The sequence below is a fragment of the Zingiber officinale genome, unplaced genomic scaffold (genome assembly GCF_018446385.1).
Source record: "Zingiber officinale cultivar Zhangliang unplaced genomic scaffold, Zo_v1.1 ctg126, whole genome shotgun sequence".
NCBI lineage: Eukaryota > Viridiplantae > Streptophyta > Magnoliopsida > Zingiberales > Zingiberaceae > Zingiber > Zingiber officinale.
The window spans coordinates 14,180-34,762 of record NW_024589822.1 but is presented as its reverse complement, the minus strand read 5'-3'; the positions used below and the strand labels follow the sequence as shown (position 1 = coordinate 34,762).

General features: G+C 37.4%; 4 protein-coding genes across 6 annotated transcripts; 2 read left to right on the top strand and 2 right to left on the bottom strand.

Annotated features, from left to right (window-relative positions):
* LOC122035921 (B3 domain-containing protein Os07g0563300-like) lies at positions 1-11,301 on the top strand. Of its 2 annotated transcripts, none has more exons than XM_042595081.1 (15): positions 1-417; positions 510-667; positions 834-915; positions 1,041-1,139; positions 1,759-2,083; positions 2,157-2,550; positions 2,665-2,761; positions 3,462-3,636; positions 4,061-4,137; positions 4,812-4,860; positions 4,937-5,169; positions 6,097-6,146; positions 8,814-8,927; positions 10,055-10,122; positions 10,353-11,301. In XM_042595081.1, the coding sequence occupies exons 1-15, from the start codon at positions 226-228 to the stop codon at positions 10,928-10,930; spliced, it is 2,691 nt and encodes an 896-aa protein (XP_042451015.1). In that variant the 5' UTR covers positions 1-225; the 3' UTR covers positions 10,931-11,301. The 2 variants fall into 2 exon arrangements, with proteins under 2 accessions (XP_042451015.1, XP_042451014.1); XM_042595080.1 differs by having other exon boundaries at positions 4,934-5,169.
* A 521-nt stretch (positions 11,302-11,822) lies between these two features.
* LOC122035934 lies at positions 11,823-12,489 on the bottom strand. The gene is made up of 2 exons (XM_042595093.1): positions 12,080-12,489; positions 11,823-11,913 (listed from the first exon to the last, which is right to left on the bottom strand). Exon 1 carries the CDS (start codon positions 12,470-12,472, stop codon positions 12,113-12,115), a length of 360 nt encoding a protein of 119 aa, XP_042451027.1. The 5' UTR covers positions 12,473-12,489; the 3' UTR covers positions 11,823-11,913; positions 12,080-12,112.
* Positions 12,490-13,296: 807 nt separating this feature from the next.
* Positions 13,297-16,207, bottom strand: LOC122035942 (mediator of RNA polymerase II transcription subunit 10b-like). Of its 2 annotated transcripts, none has more exons than XM_042595101.1 (5): positions 15,937-16,207; positions 15,762-15,842; positions 15,553-15,655; positions 14,375-14,464; positions 13,297-13,612 (listed from the first exon to the last, which is right to left on the bottom strand). In XM_042595101.1, exons 1-5 carry the CDS (start codon positions 16,170-16,172, stop codon positions 13,574-13,576), a joined length of 549 nt encoding a protein of 182 aa, XP_042451035.1. In that variant the 5' UTR covers positions 16,173-16,207; the 3' UTR covers positions 13,297-13,573. The 2 variants fall into 2 exon arrangements, with proteins under 2 accessions (XP_042451035.1, XP_042451036.1); XM_042595102.1 differs by having other exon boundaries at positions 13,297-13,605.
* Positions 16,208-16,485: 278 nt separating this feature from the next.
* On the top strand, positions 16,486-20,475 carry LOC122035915 (heat shock 70 kDa protein, mitochondrial-like). Its single transcript, XM_042595073.1, has 6 exons — positions 16,486-16,639; positions 18,003-18,067; positions 18,201-18,279; positions 18,371-18,937; positions 19,017-19,637; positions 19,735-20,475. The coding sequence occupies exons 1-6, from the start codon at positions 16,562-16,564 to the stop codon at positions 20,356-20,358; spliced, it is 2,034 nt and encodes a 677-aa protein (XP_042451007.1). The 5' UTR covers positions 16,486-16,561; the 3' UTR covers positions 20,359-20,475.
* Positions 20,476-20,583: the final 108 nt, after the last annotated feature.

Below are 20,583 nucleotides of genomic sequence, written 5' to 3'. Positions count from 1 at the left end.
CATTCTTCTACTCTCGCTCGCTCGCACGCACTCCAATTCATTCGCCTCTTCCCTTGCAGCTCGCGCGGCTCTCCTTCGATCGAAGTCGCCCAATCCCCTCGCAGCTCTCCTCCCCGCTTCCAGCTCTCATGGCGTCCGACTCAAGCAACTGCTTCTCCGGATTGCGAGCTCGAGCGTAGGGTTTCGGCTTCTAATCCGGCCGCTTCCTCCATTTTTCTCGTTTACATGTCTTCGCCTTCTTCGGCGTCTGTAGCGGCGCCAGCGGTCAAGATCTGCTTCAACACACACTGTAAGGAGTCCGTATCGGACCATCAGCCGCCTCGGAGGAGGGGATGGCGCCTTCGCTCTGGAGAGATCGCCGAGCTTTGCGACCGCTGCTCGTACAGCCTCTATATCTCGTCCACTCTACTACTTCATGTTACTGTCCCTTTATTCATAAACCGTTTACTCTGTTTATATTGTTTAAAAACGTATTGGGTCATTCACGATTCGAGTTTTTCTGTGCTCAGATTTGGTTTTCCAGTGAGCCACCGCGGAGCGTCGGTTGTTTCTTTCCATCTACTTTTCGTATATCTGTTCATTTATTATTTTACGATGACGTGCTTTCTAAATTGGGTGTTCTATTTGTTACCCAAAAATGGAGTTCTATTATTGCGACATGTTTGAGGTAAATTTTTATGTTTAATAATTACGGTAGAAATGTTAACAGATGTCATCTTATGCTTACGATACGCGAAATGTATGTAATTTATTATTATTATTTTCTTGTTCGAATTTTCTCTCCAATCAATTGTGTCATTCTTATATTTAAATCCCGATTTTATCCACTGTAGATCCGCGTTTGAGCAAGGGACTTTCTGCGAGACGTTTCATGCCGATGATTCTGGTTGGAGGAACTGTGAGACGTGCGTCAAGGTTAGAGATCTCTGTTAACTATTTAGATTAGCATGTTACTTGTGGGCCTGTGGCCGTGGCTGAAGGCAAAATCTTCGTTTGCGGCTATCTGTGTCGTATACCTTATCATGTTGTCCTGTTTACAGCGACTGCATTGTGGGTGTATCGTGTCAGCTCAGACTTATGTTTTTCTTGATGCTGGAGGAGTTGAATGCATCGCATGCGCTAGGAAATCTCTTACAATGGTGCGCTGCAGAAGCCTCTTTTTATCACTGTCATGGAGTACTTATCTTTGATTCTTCCTTTCTTCTATTGACTCCAGCATAATTTATTGTTCGAGCTGCAACATCACTCAAACATTTTGTCTTTATCTAGAATTTGTCTTTTGGATTCTTTGTGGGTCCAAAATTTTCTATCAACGTATGATATAGAAGCACTAAATAAAATGAGAGATAATCGGATTAGCTAGAAAGACATTGTGCTGGTATAATTGCTGCTGTCTGTTTATTTCAAAACTGAATGCTATCAGGATAAGTTCCTTAATTTACATAAAAAATTTTATCCTTGTATATTACTACTATACTTTGTAATCAAACAATTAAACTTGGAGAAATGGTCTAATTGACTACAGAGTTAGGGGTCTCAGAATGGCAATCATGCAATTCTATTGTATTGTCTCCATACTAAATCATTTGGTAGCTGTATTCTACTGAATTAATTTTAATCTGTTAACACAGTTATTTGTTGCATTTAATCTCATTCCATGCCATGAGTACAAATATAGATATCCAATATTAACTTTTCAGATATATCAGACTTTTAATACTTTGCTTCTTGACTTCATTCCTATTCATAAATTTCTAGGCACCAAATCAAATATCATCTTCTCTTGTGCTTATGCAACAGCATGTACCTGAAAGGAGAGATTCACCTGCTAAAACCTGGAGATCAATTGCTACTCCATTGTCTGGTCAGTGGCGTCAAGCTCCACATATGTGGAATATGACAATGCAGTCTGATTTGCAACAAAGACTATCATATGAATTTGACAGACCTAGTAGCATTGAGAAGTTGGCACCTGGAGGACGCCATTCTATTTCAGCACATGAAAAGAAATTTGAGCCCGAGAGAAAAATTGCTACCAACCTTAACAACATCTCACGAGATAAATACACTCACGGGAATACAGGTTTGGAGTCATTTCTTTGTTATGGAAAATATTATACGTAGGTAATGCTGGCATTTTGGTAAACTTCTTGTAGGAGAAAATGATCCTATGTCTATAAGGAAATCAGTAAGTGCAGACCCTTGTTCTACCAGTTCCTTAGTTAACTTTGAAGCAAAGCCAAATTCATCTATCAAGTTGCAACAATTACCTGTTTCAAAAGAAAACTCGTCTCTGCTTATTGGTCTTCCAGCATCCTTTTCATCATCAAATGGAGTCAAAGATCCAATGAATCTTTCACCAAACCAACCACCAGCACAAGTAACTACTCCATTATCAAAGCAGTTTTACCCTCAACGTATGAATGAAGCTGAATTGCAAGTTCAAATGCGCAATGGAAGAACTCGAGTTGATACCTATCCACGGACACAATTGCTTCCTCGATATTGGCCTAGGATAACAAATCAAGAGATGAAACAAATATCTGGCGAGTATCCTTCTATTTTGTATGTTTTGGCATTATCACACATACCTTAATGTACTTATCTATGATGTTATTCCCTACCCCTTGAATGTTACTGAAGTCTTTACTTAACTGTTACAAGTCCACAATCCTCCATCACTCCCTTGTTTGAAAAGATGTTAAGCGCTAGCGATGCCGGGCGGATTGGACGACTGGTGCTTCCAAAGAAATGTGCAGAGGTAACTCCATTTTTTTAGTATTAATATTAGAAATTTCAGAAACCTTAAGTTCATGAAATAATAATTCTCTTTTCTATACTTCTAAAATTTAATGTCCATACAAAATGCCTAATTTGTCCAACAAAGTTTAATGTTCAATGATGCCTGACTACAATAAAATAATATGTTCTGCACCAAGGGAATTAGATCTCCATGGAGTCCACATATTTCCTACTTATTTATTGTCGAGGGATTGCTAAGCTGAATTCTTGAATTATTTATCCAACATATTTTTTGTTTTGTACACTGTACTTCACAGCTCTTAAGGATTTGTGGTTTTCTGTACTTTTGAATGCCATTTAACTCATTAACTCATTGTTGGTCTGACTTTGAATGGAATACATTACATAGCTACTGAGATTGAGTTTTATTAGCTTTATACAATGAAAAAACAAATTATTTTACACCCAACTATTGGAGAAGGTGACATGGATTCTATCTTGTCATCTATGCAAGGTTTTGCTAATAATATCTCTCTACCCTTCACTCCATCTTAACCTATATTACCTCATATTTATCAAATTTGCTTCATACATATAGCAATAGCTCTTTAGATAAACATATTCTTGTTTGTTAACTTTTTGATCCACCGGAAGTTTTCATCTAGAGAACTAGTTTAGTTTCTTAGTTGGTCTTCTTGTTGTCTATATTTTCAACACAGGCATACTTCCCTGCGATTTCTCAGCCAGAAGGACTTCCTTTAAAAGTTCAGGATGCAAGTGGAAAGGATTGGGTATTCCAATTTCGATTTTGGCCTAACAACAACAGTAGGATGTATGTGTTGGAGGGGGTTACACCTTGCATTCAGGCAATGCAACTGCAAGCAGGTGACACAGGTATTATTCTAATATATTTAGATGATGATCTCTTGGGCAAAGATATTGCTATTGAATGCTTCCATGGTTTCTCCAGATAATCCTTATTAATCCTCCCCAAGATCAATGGATGCATTGACACACATTTCTTTAAGTCGGCCATATTTGATCTTAACTCTTTTATATACCATCTCTTCCAGTTTTAGTTTAATTATCCTCTTGCATCATCTTGTCGTCATGGGATGAGATATCAAAGTTACTTTATGTATTATCTTATGGAAGATGTTTCTCATGATGGTTTTAGTTTTTTAGTTTTATATTATTGTTTCACGCTTGACATATTAAAGTTGTGAAGGCAATATATATGCAATGTACAAGTGTAGTTTAACATAGTTGTATGGTGTTTATTTTTATTTTTGTGTTGAAGCTAAATGTATTTCTGCAGTTACATTTAGTAGGATAGATCCAGAAGGAAAGTTGGTCATGGGATTTAGAAAGGCTTCTAACAGCTCTATTGAACAGGTTGGTTGATCAAGTGTTAGGCATTTCAAAAATGTATATGCTTGGCTAGAATTTTGTTGTTCTGGAGATGGATTAATCCTGCTTTATCATGTAGCATGTTATTGTGCTGATAGAGAAACTTCTCACCACTTGCTTCTATGCTCCTCTAAACCTTCCAATTGAATGCACTGTCAATGCATCAATTTGAATTTGTTTTTTTGTTGGTCAGTGGTCATTTATGTATTAACAAAATTAAAGTTTGACTGCCCTACGCTGAAGAGTATAGCCCTGCATATTATATTACTGAAATTGATTCATGTAACTAACCCTATGGGATCATAAACATTGTTGGTCTTTTTTTTTTTTGCCAAGAACCAAGTTTCTTTTATTAATGCCTTTGCATGGTTTCTTTTCCTAATTTGATTGATTCACATTTGCTTTATCAAATATAAAGCATCCAACTAGTCTGTGCTAATATAGTCATGTAAAGATAAGTTACCTTTTGATAAAGGTGTTGTATTGTTCATGAATTTTGCATAATTTATGTTAAACATCTGTTATATAATTTATTATAGTGTTACAATTTCATAGCCATTCCCTAATTTTGTGTTGCATCATCATGATTTCTAAGCTAAAATTTGTAACTGCGATTTTGACTCGCACCATGATTCAAAGTTGGATTTTGTAACCTGCAGGATCCTGAAACACATAAATCTAGCAGCGAAATCTCACCACCACCAGAAGGTAATAAGAGAACAATATGGAACCCTAAATGTTTCTTTTGAAACCTCTAAAGTTATCATAATGGTCAATGCAGCAGATCAGATCACCTCACTTATACAAAAGGATGGATCTACCACCAAGTTATTGCAGGTTCCTAGCAAAAGAAAAGCCAAAACTCTTGGCTCTAAGAGTTACCGCCTACGTATTGAAAATGAGGAATCCATGGAATTGAAACTGACATGGGAAGAGGCTCAAAAGTTGCTCCGCCCGGCTCCCAATTCTTCTCCTAGTATTGTTGTTATCGAAGGCCATGAATTTGAGGAATATGAGGTGAATAAATAGCTTCAATTTTATGTCATACTTGATTATTATAGCAAAAATCTTTAAATCATGCCATTAGGTTTTGTGGGGATTTAATGATAGAGATTCAATTTAAGGATTCTTGTTTTATTATTCAATTTAAGTATTCACTTTTTACACCATATCTCCACAGTTGCCATAAAATGATTGCTCATTGAGTGAATCTCTTTTTGCTTAAACCAATCATTTTCTTATCTGTGAAATTTCGTTTCTGTAGCACTGCTTTAATTCCTGCAGAGAAGATCTTCTGTTAGAACATGACTACTTTTCCTAATTAAGATTATTCTATTCAGTGAAATTAAGCTAACGAATTATTAAAGATCTGAACTTGTTAGTCTGTTAGATCCTCAACAAGCAAGAAATCACTCACAACAACAACAACCAGTCTTATCCCACTAGGTGGAGTCGGCAAGAAATCACTCACATACAATTAAATCAATCTAGTCTTCCTTCTGACAATTCAATGATTCACTCCATGCCAATTATGAGATCGATTTGAATTCTAAATTGCTAGTTCAAAAAAGCTTGATCATTGCAGCAATGGCTGCAAGTCAGTAAGCTATTGTGCATTGTGGAGTCTCTTCATGCAACAGTAGTGAGTCATGTAGTTATGGTTGTAGTAGAGTTGTAGACTTGTAGTGCATTTACTTGTAATAAACTTAATCCAAGCAACTGCACCCAATTTTCGTAATATTCTGCCTTCACTAAATTATCAACCCAGCGATTCCATATATTTATTTCCAAGTATAATTATGACAAATGGAAAGTCACTGGATGCCATGTTAAACCTAACTCAAACATTTCTTTTACCATTGTAGCCTTGTTTACTATTGTGCATAAATAGGACAAACAAAGAATCTGTCTTTAACAATTAATTCTTTCTCCTCAACACTACAGGAAGCACCTGTACTAGGGAAGAAGACATACCTTACCTCAGATCAAGCTGGGTATTCTTTCTGGACTATCTTCCTGATATTTCATCATGCTTTTACATATCTTTTGATGCATTTGGTATGGTTTTTATCTCCAGTCTAATTGTAAAAAAAAAAAAATATCCAAGTAAAAAATTGTTAGGAATATACATGATATTTTAATCTTTATGTAAATAAATCATTAACATTTTTATGTAAAGGTCATAAATGCGGTTTATTCTGTGAGCAAATATATACAAAAAACTCTGAGATTGTTAAAAAAAATTCAATCATCTACTCAAAGATAGTTCTTCGTATGACTATCACCACCAATTTATGTCGAGTGATCTTTAATTCTACCTTTTATTTTTTGTGATGATTATATCACAACTAAGAATGACAGTTTTGACTATTGGAAAGTAGTACGTATTAAAATGATGACTAATTTAATATAATTGTGAATCAGTGTCATAAATTTATAATAATAATAATTTTAATTGTTAGATGAAGACTAAGTATTTATTCAATATCCCATAAAATAATTTAAATTTAGTTATTCAAATTTTTTATATGACATAACTTTAATTATAAAATATGTATTGGAACATGTAAAATATTAATTATCAATAATTAGGTATTTATGACATTACAACTTGACATGGCACTTATGCCTTGTGACTGATTATTTCTTTGACTTGATAGTAAGGATTAGAATCTCATTCATGGCATTTCCCATTGTTGGCTAGAAAGAGATAGTATCAATGTCAATTGATGTGTCATTTTTGGGTAAGAAGTTGTGCCATCCAACATCAAATAAGGTGAGAGGGTGGACGAGCAGCAGAAGAGTTGGATGAAGAAGAGGAGAAGAAGCAGAGGAGGAAGAAAAGGAAGAAGAGGTGGTGTACCAAGGGTTATGATGTTTATTGGTGAGAATTTAAATGGCTTTCTATCTTTGCTCCCTCCCTCGATGCTCCTCCTTAATAATCTCCATGCTAGGCCCCCCTCTGATGTGGTGCCACTGCATCTGACTAAGGTCCCAGTTTTGAGCCAGTTTCAGTCTCAATAACAACAATGGAATATCTCACCTGTTTCAAGTGATACGAGATTTCAATACTTACATGAAAAAAAAAATGATTAACCAGGTCAGATAATGTCGAACCTGGGATGACCGACCTAGCCCCACAGAAGTTTCCCACCGGCTACCAGAGTAAATCGGGAAAGTGCACATGGAGGTCCATCATGACAGCCAGTATTCTCAGGTCCGCTACCCATTAAGGAGAAATTTTTTTCAATAATTATATGGAGTTAGATATGGATGTCAAATAGGAACATAATTGGAAACTTTGGGAGGGTGAAATGTCATCTTCTAAAGGTTGGAAATTGCACAAAGTTGTGACAGCCAAAACCTTTGAGCATGGATCGTATTTCCAACCCCAAATACCTGGGACACTTGGGCTGTTTGCTGTTGTGGTTCTAAAGTGGCATTTGAAGTCGGGATTACTTTCTGCAAAAATAGATGAAGGATAGTGGGAAAAAGTTGCACTAGAAACAAAATTTAATAAGTAATAAAAGGCTCTCTTAAGCAATCTAGAGTGACAAATATACTGTATTGGCATTTTAAGTTGGATACTTAAATGTCCCACTTAAAAAAAAAAATGATTAACCAAGTCAGGTAACGTCGAACCTAGAATGATCGGTTCGGTCCCACGGAAGTTTTCCATCGACCACCTGGGTAAAGCAGGAAAGTGCACATGGAGGTCTATCTTGACAGTTAACATTCTCAGATCTGTTATCCATCAAGGAGAAAATTTTTCAATAATACGCCGCAGCTAAGTCTCAAACTTTAGATCCCTGATCTCTCACTGGAGGGTCTAACCATGACACCCTGCCCCCGGGACTTGACTGTTCCACTTAGCTGATGGAGGAAGTGGAGTATTGCCTTATTTTTCATCCATAATTTTCTTATACTTTACATGCACTACGTCGTTGGAGATAAAAGCGTGTAATTTGGATTTTGGAATGCCAATGTGAGAATGATCAAGCCATCTCATAGTTATCCATATACTCTGTTGTATGATGTGCTACAGCTGTACATGGTACGTAATAACATGGACTGGTGCGACAGGACCAAGACCAAGATTGTAAACTTTGCTTGTGAGAATTAGATTCCTATGAGTTGCATAATTAGACGACAAAATTTGTAGTTCTCCTTGTCACTCAGTTTCTACTCATGCATAAATAGATGACTATTATGGTTCTCCTTAGCTTTCTGTACTTGTGCATAAATTGGGATATGCAATATTGTTAGCTGTACCTTTAACTTAGCAGAATCACTTTAGCCATCATAAAAATCATGCATCCAGATTGTTTGTAAGTGCGTTACATAGTTTCAACTATTATCTGTTTTTAAGTCATTTAGCTGTACTTTAATATGTGATGTAAACTGTTAGGTTCTTGCAATAGGAAAAATTGGACTCTTGGATGAAATAATATTTAACTGAGCATTTAGAACTACCAAGTGCCTGATATGGTCATGTTCCTGTTTTGAGTTTTCATGCACTTCATTTGCATTGTACCCTGCCATATATAGATTGATTAATTCTGTAGGTAAATTCATGATGTTTGCTAGTATTATCAAATATGCACCAATATGTATATTGTTACAAGTGTTGCTTTGTTTTCATTCTTTGTAACATTGTCCAGTGAAAGTCACCAATGGGTTCGATGTGAAGAATGTTTGAAGTGGCGCAAAGTGCCAGTGGATGCACTACTTCTATTCAGGTGGACTTGCTTGGAAAATGTTTGGGATCCTGAAAGGTGACTTGGAGCTTTATATTTTGGAACTGTTGAAGTCCCTTCATTTTTAGTTAAATTTTGGCATTCTCAAATGAATCATGAATATTTAAAGTATATGGTTGTCAATGCTCTGTTAGAATCAGAAAATCTAGAATGAGTATTTTCATACAGGAAATCACTAGGACTTGCATTTTTCTGTTTCAGATCTTGTTTGCAAGTTCATCATGATTTTGTGCAATATCATAAACATGTGTAGGATCGTACTGTCTAATATTGGGTCAGGTGCAATTTTTATTCCAACTTTTACCATTTTTTACATGTCTATCTTTGCCTGTTAGTTTAAACAAATCTATATTTACCTATTTAAATCCTTAACAATTAGATTCTGTTGTTAATATCATCAATTTACAATTAAGTGATGAGATGACACCTAAGTATGGTCGGTGCAGTCAATTAATTGAGTTCCTCAAATAGCTAAGTGATATAAACAAGATGGGTCAATTATTTGTAATTCAGTATCGCGTGGCAATATGATACATTGGAAAAAAATTATCGTCTCAGGATGCGATTCATTATTGAAGATTTAATTGATTATGATTAATTTTTTAAACTAAAAGGTGAACATTAATTTGTGAAGGGGTTAACGCTGAGATATATTTTGAAATTGACCCTATAACATTTTGATATAAATATCCATCTTAATGATTCATGCTAAACTTTGACTGACGTTGATGATCTGACCAGATGAAAGAAGTTATTATGTCCAACTGACAACCCAAAATAGTTGCTGTCTTGGTCTCTGAAAACTAATAGAAACGCCCTAGATGCCCTGGAATTGTGCCTTTGAATTGTACATCTTAAGAACACATGAATAGTCCCTGGCAGGATTTTTACACGCATCAATCTATCATGATTCATTCCAGCTTTTGTTTATTATTGTACGAAAGTTGCATTCTTATGTTCAACCTTAAAACATAAACCATTGCTTCTAAACTTGTCATTGGAAAAAGAAGTTTGCAACTCTTTCCAACTAAACTCCTGTTAGTTAGTTGTGTATATACACGGATTCACCAAAAGTGTGATAGTCTTGTCAACAATTTACTCAATCCTATTCAACTATTTGTTACTGGTTCTTTCAATATGTTCAGGTCATCTTGTTCTTCTGCTCAAGAATTGAGTTTGGAGCAGATAGCAGACATGGTCTCCTGTAAATCAGGTATATATATTATTTCCTCAGTCATACTATGGCTATAATCTCCAAAGATTGTCAGTATTCAATACTTTCTGCTAATTAGGTATGTTTATTCGTTATCATTTTCTAAAGATAGCTTAATGTACTACAATTACAAAGGATTGTGGCTTAGCTGTTGGACTTTTCCAGTTTCTTTTCTCAAGTCAAGTACTTCAAATGCAATTATTGATTCCAATTGTTTCTGTGAACAACAGGTGTTTTGAAAAAGGGGAAGGCGAAAGCAGAAAGAGACAGCGTCGAAGTGTCAGACGGGCTTGATACCCTTGCAAACCTCGCTATTCTTGGTTACACTAAAAGCCTCCAAAAATCTTCCCAACCAACAACAAGACATCCCCGGCATAAGCCTGGCTGCACTTGCATTGTCTGTATCCAGCCTCCCAGTGGCAAGGGCCCCAAGCACAAGCCACACTGCACATGCAACGTCTGCCTCACTGTGAAACGCAGGTTCAGAACGCTCGAGTTAAGGCGCGAAAAGCGTCAGTCGGAGAAGGCATCCGAGACACCAGCAAAGCAGAAGTCACCCATCCTGCCATCACCACTTTTGTCACCACAACCAGGGAGTATGGATGTTACACCAACCGGTCCGATCGATGAGGTTGCCACTCAGAAGGTAGATACGTCGAGCGTCGATATGGTAGTCGACGAAGCATCTGATCACAGAACGACATCTGCGTCCCCTCTCAAAACACGCCAGATTGATTTGAACATCCAACCAGAGAGGGAGGAAGAACCATTGACACAACATCAAAGTGTGACACTGGTACCCTACTGAACCTGTAACTTTCGGAGAATCCGGAAGTTCATCAGAGACCAGCGATCATAGTGAGAAAGGGTCTGTATCCGTCAGACAGAGTGCATATCAACGTGGGCCGCTGATCAATTGGCAGTTGGGATTGAATCAAGCTCGATCCTGCTGACTGAACAGTCCAAAGGGCCTTCCTAAAATACTACGTGCAGAATCCAAAGTAACTCCGCTAAAGTGAGAAGCCCATTTGGGCAACATCACCTTTTGCTTGATCGCCAATTTTATAACTATCTGTACAGTCATTAATTATGCAAAGGACACTAACGTATCCATAGGCCTTCCTTGCAAGGATAGGTTTATTATGATCCTAATTAATCAAGTCATTTATATTTATTTTACCTGTTTATCTTCTCTAAGTTTGGTGGTTGTGTTTGGCTAAAAGAGGCATATATACCCATTAAATGTTTCTAAAAGCTATTAGATAAAATTAGGTGCGCTAATTAATTTTAATATTCCCATTATAATTTTAATATTTTTTTTACTCCTTTTTTCTTAGTTTTATATTTAATATATTTATTTTACATTCAAAAGTCATGTCACTTGTTTTATTACCAGGTCACCAAATGCGCTAATTAATAATTCTGAATCTTAATTCGAATCATTTTGGCGGAAAGCAAAATTTAAATTGACAAAAACGAGTTTCGATGAGATTTTTGAATGATCGTTCTTCCAACATTTACTGCAGATTTTTTTTTTTTAAGCATCAAACGAATTTGAGATTTTCAGGACGATTACGAATTTACGATGAGAAAATGGGTGTTTCGGGAAGTTTTTTTTGAATGATCGTTCTAGCATCAACAAATTTAAGATTTTTCGGTATCGTAGAAAAGATGGCAGAAAAGCAAGATTTAAAATCGACGAAAACGCACTTCGATGAGATTTTTGGCCGATCGTTCCAATATATTACATCGATCTTCAAATACCAAAACCAAGTTCAGCATCAATCGTATCTGAAGAAAAATGGCGGAAAAAATAAACAAAAATTAAATCGCCAAAAACTTGATTTGAAGAAATTTATGGGATAGAAAATCTTCTTCCCTTCTCGCAACCGAAAAAAAAAGGGGGTAAAAGGATAGAAAATTCAAAGCAGAAAAGTAGGTTTTCTTCGTTACTGACCACAACAGGCAGCCGTGCGGAACGGCAAAAAGTTCAGATTTCTTGGTCCGGGGAAGCGAGCCTAGAAGCGATGGCGGAGTGGTACATCGCGTCGTGGAAGGTCTCCGTCGCCCTCATCTCCCGCCGCAGCATCTTCGCCTTCTCTGTCGTCAGCCTCGGCCTCCGTTCTGAGGATTCCGTCGCCGCATCTGCAGTCTCACCGGCAATCTTCGGTTCCTCGTCCGAGACCGGCGTGTCGCCAAAGATCGAGCGGAACAGTGGAGCCCACCAGCGGCGCTTGGCGTCGCCGGAGGAGGGAACCGGAGAGGAGGCCCGGGCGGCGAGGGAGAGCGGGCGGCGGAGACGCGGATTTGTAGGCGGAAGGATCGTGGGAGAGAGGAGGTTGGTAGCCATCGGCGAAGGAAGAGGATCGCCCAGAGAAGAACAGGGAGGACTGCTTTTAATAATTGAGAAGTTTCCATTTCAACCCTCCGAGTTTTTTAATTTCTTACTTGAGGCTTGAGCAAGTAGATCAGGTTTTCCAATTCCAGGTCATGTCATGTCACCTTTCCAATTCCAATTCCATTCCATGGCATAATTATCTGCTATTAGAAAAATATAAATTAAATAAAAATATTATATATCTTTATATATTAAAATTTTCAAGCACAATCTAGATTTTTAATTTTCTCAACAATTTATATTAATTTTTAAATTAGTAGATAATTAATTTTTATAGGTTAAATTTGTTTACAACTTAGAGGCCAAAAAGGATCGAATTGAATAAATTATTTTTTTAATCAATCTATGAAAATTGAATAAATTAAAATAATTAAATATCAGTTAATTCAATTTTCAATCTAATTAATTAAAATTTTAAAATCAAATTAAAATTTTATTTAATTAATTATATTATTAAATAAAAATTTATTTAATTAATATCCTTATTCGAATTAACTGAATTTTATATTTTAAAATTAAAATCAAATTCTTTTAACTATAAACCAAATTAACTGAACTGGATTTTTAAATCACATCAATTAATTCAATTTTATCAAATTTTTACTCAGCCCGTTATTTCCTTCCTTTACATCAGTTACCAATATGTGTACTGTACAAAAGAATTTCTGAATTAATTTAGAAGCCCATTTATAGCCCATTTATAGCCCATTAGTGAGCCCAGTAAATTCCGAAGGCTCATTAGTAAACCTATGAAGTATACAAGTGGGACACTGAAATAATTCAAGAGCTAAACTGTGAATTTCATTCAAACATGTTTACAGCAAAATCAAGAAACAAATTACCTAAGTAGTAGTAAAAAAGAAACATAATCTGGCAGATGAATGTATGAAGAGTACATTCAACTCCGAAGAATTTATAGAATAGAATTGCGATCTCTGTAATATGAATCACTAATTCACTATAGTTATCGAATAGAAGCAAGCAGGTGTTGTCGCAGAATGGAACAGTAGCCAAATTGCTTGCTAATGCTTTGGTTTTATTTTGACATCTCCATTAGGTATAGCATTTTGGGCCTGCACCAGCCTCTGGTTCCTGAAAATTAAGATACCCAAATCATAGACGAAGCAATTGTCTTATAATGTGTTTGCATTTATCAGCTGTTTAGCAGGGAAAAGCGAGATAGGCACAGTTAGCTGTGTTAGGGAATTAGTCAAATTCGATTGAAAATTTGAGATGCAATCATGCAGTAATAGCTCACAATATATGGTGTGTTTAGATCATAGAAATAGCTATCAGATACCTTATGAATTCCCAAATTATTATTCTCTAATCATAGTTTTTATTTATTCCTTACCTCCATTTCAAGGAATACACGTTCCTACTCCATTTCACCCTCAGAAAAATGTTTATTTCTACCTATTCAAATACATATTTTGAATGGAAAGCTTGGGCCAAATAGAGCGAGCAGCGTCAAACAAACCAGGGCGGCTGAGCAACTAAGAAAAAAAGGTCAGGGCGAGCAGGCCAAATAGGCATATGAAAGACAAACTTTGGACTGGCAAGTTTGTTGTCCGTTAGTTATAACATATTTAGGAACCAAATATAGCAATGAAAATGACCCGTCTATTCCATTCTATAAACCAAAACTAAAGAATAAATATTCCTATTTCATTCCCTATCAATTATATTCCTTGGGAATAAGTATTCTTCCATTGCAAGAACCAAATATATGGATGCAACTATGACAATAGAAGATTGAGTTTGAAATGTTTTAGAGTAGCAAAAGAAATATTGATCTAGTCAGTGGAAAAATATTAAGGAATGACTTTGATGAGTTAAGCTCTTATGACTTACAGCAGCAGCAGCAGCACGAACCTCCTTGTAAGTGATCACTTCATCTGGAAAAGCTTGATTAAGCTCCTCAAGAAGGTGCTTTCTAAAACTCTATTACCATTAGGAAAAAAATAAAAATAAAAAACCAATACGTGATATGCAGCAATGATGCAAATATGTGCTAATCAAAGCATCTATAATCTAATAGCATTAAAATTATAGTCATTTACCTTCTCAGATCAGAAAGCATAGTGCAATCAACAAAACTTATGGCCATTAGACAATGAAGGGAAAAAGCAAACAACGTATAGAATCATTACTTAACAGTAACCCTGGTAATGCTAGTGCAAAAAACTTCTGGGTAGATGAAGATAAGTATGAAGACTAATTTGAAACTCAACTGTTGTATTGTTTAATGACCCATTGCATTGCAAAAAAATTACATCAAAGCAACAACAGTTTTGCACAGCCGAAGAATTGTAAATCTTTGCTGCTCTTGGTCAGCATTGCATTAGATGCATGGCTGAATATCACGCAAGAAGCCTTTTTTTGTGGCTTTCCTGGTGTGTTATGTTTCAACAACAAATAAGAAGACAGCAACATGAACTTTATCCCAAGATTTGATCCCTCCTATATATGCTATATATCTAGCAATACCAACACAAAATTGACCACTTATGTTAAGCAAAGTTTCCTTTAGTCTTCATTACTGGCCTACCTACAGATCTAATTATTCAACTTATCTATGATTGTATCAGTTGCTTTTAGATATGCCTATTCAGTCTTAATGAAGTTGTCCTAATTTAAGAACATAAATGTCAAAGTTCACAACAACAACGAGCACTATTGGATATCAGCAAACTTTTATGGATGTATTCATTAATTGTTCTTATATTGTTTTAGCTGACTGAGTGGTTCTAACACAACTCTTAACCTTTTCCATTTGGTCTCGAGACCAACATTGTCATATCAAGTGCTGAAATTATCATCTTGAATTAATAAAAGTGTATCAGTTGAATAAACACATTGTGAGCATATACCTAACATCATCTGGTTCAAAATTCCACATAAAATCAGATAAGATAAGGTTCCGAAATTCGCTACATAGCAAGACTCAAGAAAAAGTGGAGAAAAGTTCGAGTAATACATAGTTTCTATGTCAAATAAATCCTGGAGAAGAAAGGGATCGAGGAGTTTACCTTCAAAGCATCAGTCTTTCCTTTGGTAATCTGGTTCTTGGAAATGAAGCTATTTATCACATCCCTAGTGAACTGATCTGGATTCTTCCCATCATCAATCAAACTACAAGGAAAAAAGCAAAATCTTCTAAAGTTATTCAAACGTAGGTGGAAAAGACAGATGAGGCAAACTAAATGGGGCCTAAAAAGCCAGGAACCAAAGAACCCACTTGACGACCTCCAAAGGGATCTGGAAGTTGCAATTTTCCGCCAATTTCTGTATCCCATCGAGCTCCGCCACCAAAGTGTTTCTGATAAAAAAAAAAAAAAACCTAAAATCAGAGGCGGTGGCAGAGTGGAACGAAAGGAGATTCAAAGCAGGAAAGGGAGAGGGAGATGGGTTACAGTCTCTGGAGGAGCGGGAGTTGCGAAGCGACGCTGAAGGAAGATACCGTCAGGTAGAGCTTGTGGAGGAGGCCGAGGGTTCTGTCGACGGAGTCGATGATCTGGCTGAGGCTCTCCTTCTGATCATCAACGGTGCCTGAATTCGAGTTTGGCGTCGGTATGGGATTGGTGGAGGCGGGGACGGAGAGGACGCCGTCGCCGGTGGCTGTGGAGGAGTTGTGCGGCGAGGGATCCATCGGGCTGCTGACGAAACAGGATCAATGGGCTTGGAATTTTCCTTTTCCCCCAAAATTTAAGCCATAAAGTTTTTGAAATCTCCATAATGCCCCTCAAAATTTACCTAGTCTTCTCATTTACCCCTACCAGCAGCTAGCGAGCCTTTAATTTAATTGGGCCATAAACTGGGCCAAATATTTGCATTGAGCTTCAATAGGGCCGCCCATTAATGAGCTATCCAGGATTGAGTGGGTTCGAGTTGGGCCGACTTAATTCTAGAAGCGTCGCGAGCTTGTCAACCATGGGCTATTTAATCCGGCGAATGACCCCTTTCCTGCGCAATCGCAGCCCTAAACCCTTGTCGCCCTTCTCGTCCGCGTGGTTTCTTCGCCTCGGAGAAGATCGATCAATGGCAGCGTCCGCGATGCTTCGAGCTATGAGGCGACGCGATCTGTCAACGCCCCTCCTGTCCTCCCGCCTCGGATCCGTAAGCTTCCTTTTCTTTCTTCCATCCTTCGTCAGCCCTTTTGTTAATACATGTTAATCAGCCATAGGTGTTGTATAATACCTCTATGTACGACAGAAATAGTAGATAAGACATGATAACTAAGAAATTCAAATCCTTTCTCACAAGTTTGATCACTTAATGAATCCAGTAATATATGCTGTTAAATTAAGTTGGCTGTAGTTTGGAAAATTATGTTCGGGTCATACATAGTCAGATGATTCCCTCTTCTGTCCTCTTATTATTTACAAGTTCTAGTCGGGCAAGGTACCAGATCTGTCGCTCAGACTTGCCATAGGAAGGAGAAGGCAGAGATGGGATGAGTATGGTTTAGGACGAGGAATTACGTGCAGAAAATGAGCAATATATTGGTGGGTATATGGGAGACCAGCAGTTGGATTACTAGCAATAAGTGTCTATTATACATAGATGAAAATGATAGCCAAGAAATGCAAAACCTTGCTCACAAGTGTGACCATCTAATAAGGCCAGTTATATATGCTGCCAAATCTGACCTGTTATAGTTCCTTAACAATCATTGACAATTTGGGTTCTTTCAATTTTTTCATCTATAATTAAAGAGGGAAAGTTGACGAGTTAACTGTCAAGTAGGCTTGGTTTACTCTGGTTGAAAAGAAGGGAGCGTAGATGGCCTATTTTGTAAATTTTATGTTCATTTTCCTTTCCTTCTATTCCTCCTACCAGTTGTCTCTCCAATTACCAAGTTGTGATTTAACAGTGCCCTATGTGGCTATCTATGCTTCTATATAATTTTGATTAATTTTTGTTTATTGATTGGATCCAATTTCAGTAAATAACATAAATATCTGGTCGTACTAATTTTTTTAAAACACAATGTTGGTTTGGCTATGGTAGTTTTCTTCTTTTTTTTTCTCTCTCTCAAATTTTTAGAAGATGAGATAATTTGGTATATAATTATGTATGAGCTTACTTGGAAGCAAATGATGCAATATATGAAGTGGGACTCTATGTGTCAAAGATAGATAAATGGTATTTTGCTGATATCATATGATAAGTTCATCACTTAGGCGAAACATTTGATCATTGATTGGAGTAGCAGTTATGCAACATATCATTTGAAGATGAATCATGAATATAACTATTTGATTAGTTGGCCACAGTTAGAGGATATGCTAAATCTTCTATCTTGTTATTATATGTTTCCAACATAAATGCAATATAAATATTCAAAGGATTTAGAAGGTATAAGGGTTTTAAACATACTTTGTAGGTCTCAATATATATGTGTCTAAGTTTGACCAGGCTACGGTCTCTAAGCTTCATATGCGATCATCCACATTTTATTTCTTGTTTATTTCTGCAGTTATTATCAGGAAGCAATGGCGTGGCGCTAGGCCACAAATGGACTAACTTGGCTAGAACTTTCAGGTATCAACTCAACATTTACATGATTTATCATCATGAATTTTGTTTATCTCGCTACTCGCACAATCTATCACATGATATTATGCTATGTTTGTTGGTCCTTTCACCAAGGTTATTTTGTATACATTTTATGCAGTTCAAAGCCTCTAGGCAATGATATAATTGGGATTGATTTGGGAACGACAAACTCTTGTGTTGCGGTCATGGAGGGAAAGGTTATACCTCATGCATTCTCTTTGGTCTATTTGCCACTTGACCATTTTTGGTTCATTTGAAAACTAAATATTCTTTCACATGCTTGTGCAGAATGCTAAAGTTATTGAGAATGCTGAAGGAGCCCGTACTACACCATCAGTTGTAGCTTTTAATCAAAAAGGTGAATTGATTGTTGGAACCCCAGCAAAACGTCAGGCAGTTACTAATCCAACAAACACTGTTTTCGGTACCAAGCGACTGATAGGCCGTCGTTTTGATGATCCTCAAACACAGAAAGAGATGAAGATGGTTCCTTTTAAGATTGTCAAGGCACCTAATGGGGATGCATGGGTAGAAGCTAACGGTCAGCAATATTCTCCTAGCCAGATCGGTGCATTTGTTTTGACAAAGATGAAAGAAACTGCTGAAGCTTACCTTGGTAAATCCATTTCGAAGGCCGTGATTACAGTACCTGCATATTTTAATGATGCTCAACGCCAGGCTACAAAGGATGCTGGGAGAATCGCTGGCCTAGATGTGCAAAGAATCATTAATGAACCAACCGCAGCTGCACTAGCTTACGGTTTGAACAACAAAGAAGGCTTGATCGCTGTGTTTGATCTTGGAGGTGGAACATTTGATGTTTCAATTTTAGAAATATCAAATGGTGTATTTGAGGTATAGATATTTTTATCCTTTAAAATTAGTGTTTACTATCTTTTATCCATTTCTTGAGCATTCTATTTTTTTTCTCAAGGTCAAAGCTACAAATGGTGACACCTTCTTGGGCGGTGAAGATTTCGACAATGCTCTTGTCGAATTTTTGGTCGATGAATTCAAGAGATCTGAAGCAATAGATCTTTCAAAAGACAGACTAGCTTTACAAAGGCTTCGTGAAGCAGCAGAGAAGGCTAAGATTGAACTATCGTCGACTTCGCAGACTGAAATCAACCTTCCATTCATAACTGCTGATGCTTCTGGAGCAAAACATATGAATATCACTCTTACAAGATCAAAGTTCGAGACCTTAGTAAATCACTTAATTGAGAGGACCAGGAGTCCCTGCACAAATTGTCTGAAGGATGCCAACATAAGCAGCAAAGAAGTCGACGAGGTTCTTCTAGTTGGTGGAATGACTCGAGTTCCGAGGGTTCAGGAAATAGTTTCTGAGATCTTCGGAAAGAGCCCTAGCAAGGGAGTGAATCCAGACGAAGCTGTTGCAATGGGAGCTGCTATCCAGGGTGGTATTCTTCGTGGAGATGTTAAGGAACTTCTCTTGTTAGATGTGACACCCTTATCGCTAGGCATCGAAACTCTCGGCGGTATCTTTACAAGATTGATCAACAGAAATACTACCATCCCAACAAAGAAGAGCCAGGTGTAGAATAATACTAACTATTAGTTTCATTTTTGAAAAAAGGTAAGAATGTGATATTTAGACTAATCTTTGTGAAATGTTTCATTTCTTCAATTAGGTGTTCTCAACGGCTGCTGACAATCAAACCCAGGTTGGAGTCCGTGTGTTGCAAGGCGAGCGCGAAATGGCTGCTGACAGCAAGCTCTTGGGCGAGTTTGAACTCATCGGTATTCCACCAGCACCTCGCGGCATGCCACAAATCGAGGTCACATTCGACATTGATGCCAACGGGATCGTGACTGTCTTTGCAAAAGACAAATCCACTGGAAAGGAGCAGCAGATCACTATCCGCTCGTCCGGCGGGCTCTCTGAGGATGAGATCGAGAAGATGGTCAAGGAGGCGGAGTTGCACGCCCAAAAGGATCAAGAGAGGAAAGCCTTGATTGACATCAAGAACAGCGCCGACACCACAATCTACAGCATCGAAAAGAGCCTGAATGAGTTCAGGGACAAAATCCCCGCTGAGGTGGCCAGTGAGATCGAGTCTGCTGTTTCTGATCTACGCAAAGAGATGGCGGGGGACAACATCGACAGCATCAAGGCCAAGCTTGACGCAGCTAACAAGGCTGTTTCGAAGATCGGGCAGCACATGCAGGGAGGAAGCTCGGGTGGATCATCATCTTCCGGAGGGTCTCAAGGTGATCAAGCTCCAGATGCAGAATACGAAGAGGTGAAGAAGTAAGGTAAGGATCTTCTAGACTAGGAAAACGCAGCGTCAGTAATCAGACTCTGATTTTGGACTTGTATATGAGGATGATGTTTCAGTAGTTGATTTCTGAAATAGGACTTTGCATCGCTACTTGTTATTGTCGGGTTTATTTCTGGTTATTGTTGGGAAGAGCAAATTTAGTATGCTCTGTTTTGATTGTGAAGAGGTTATTTTTTTTTGATGAATTTATAACAGTAC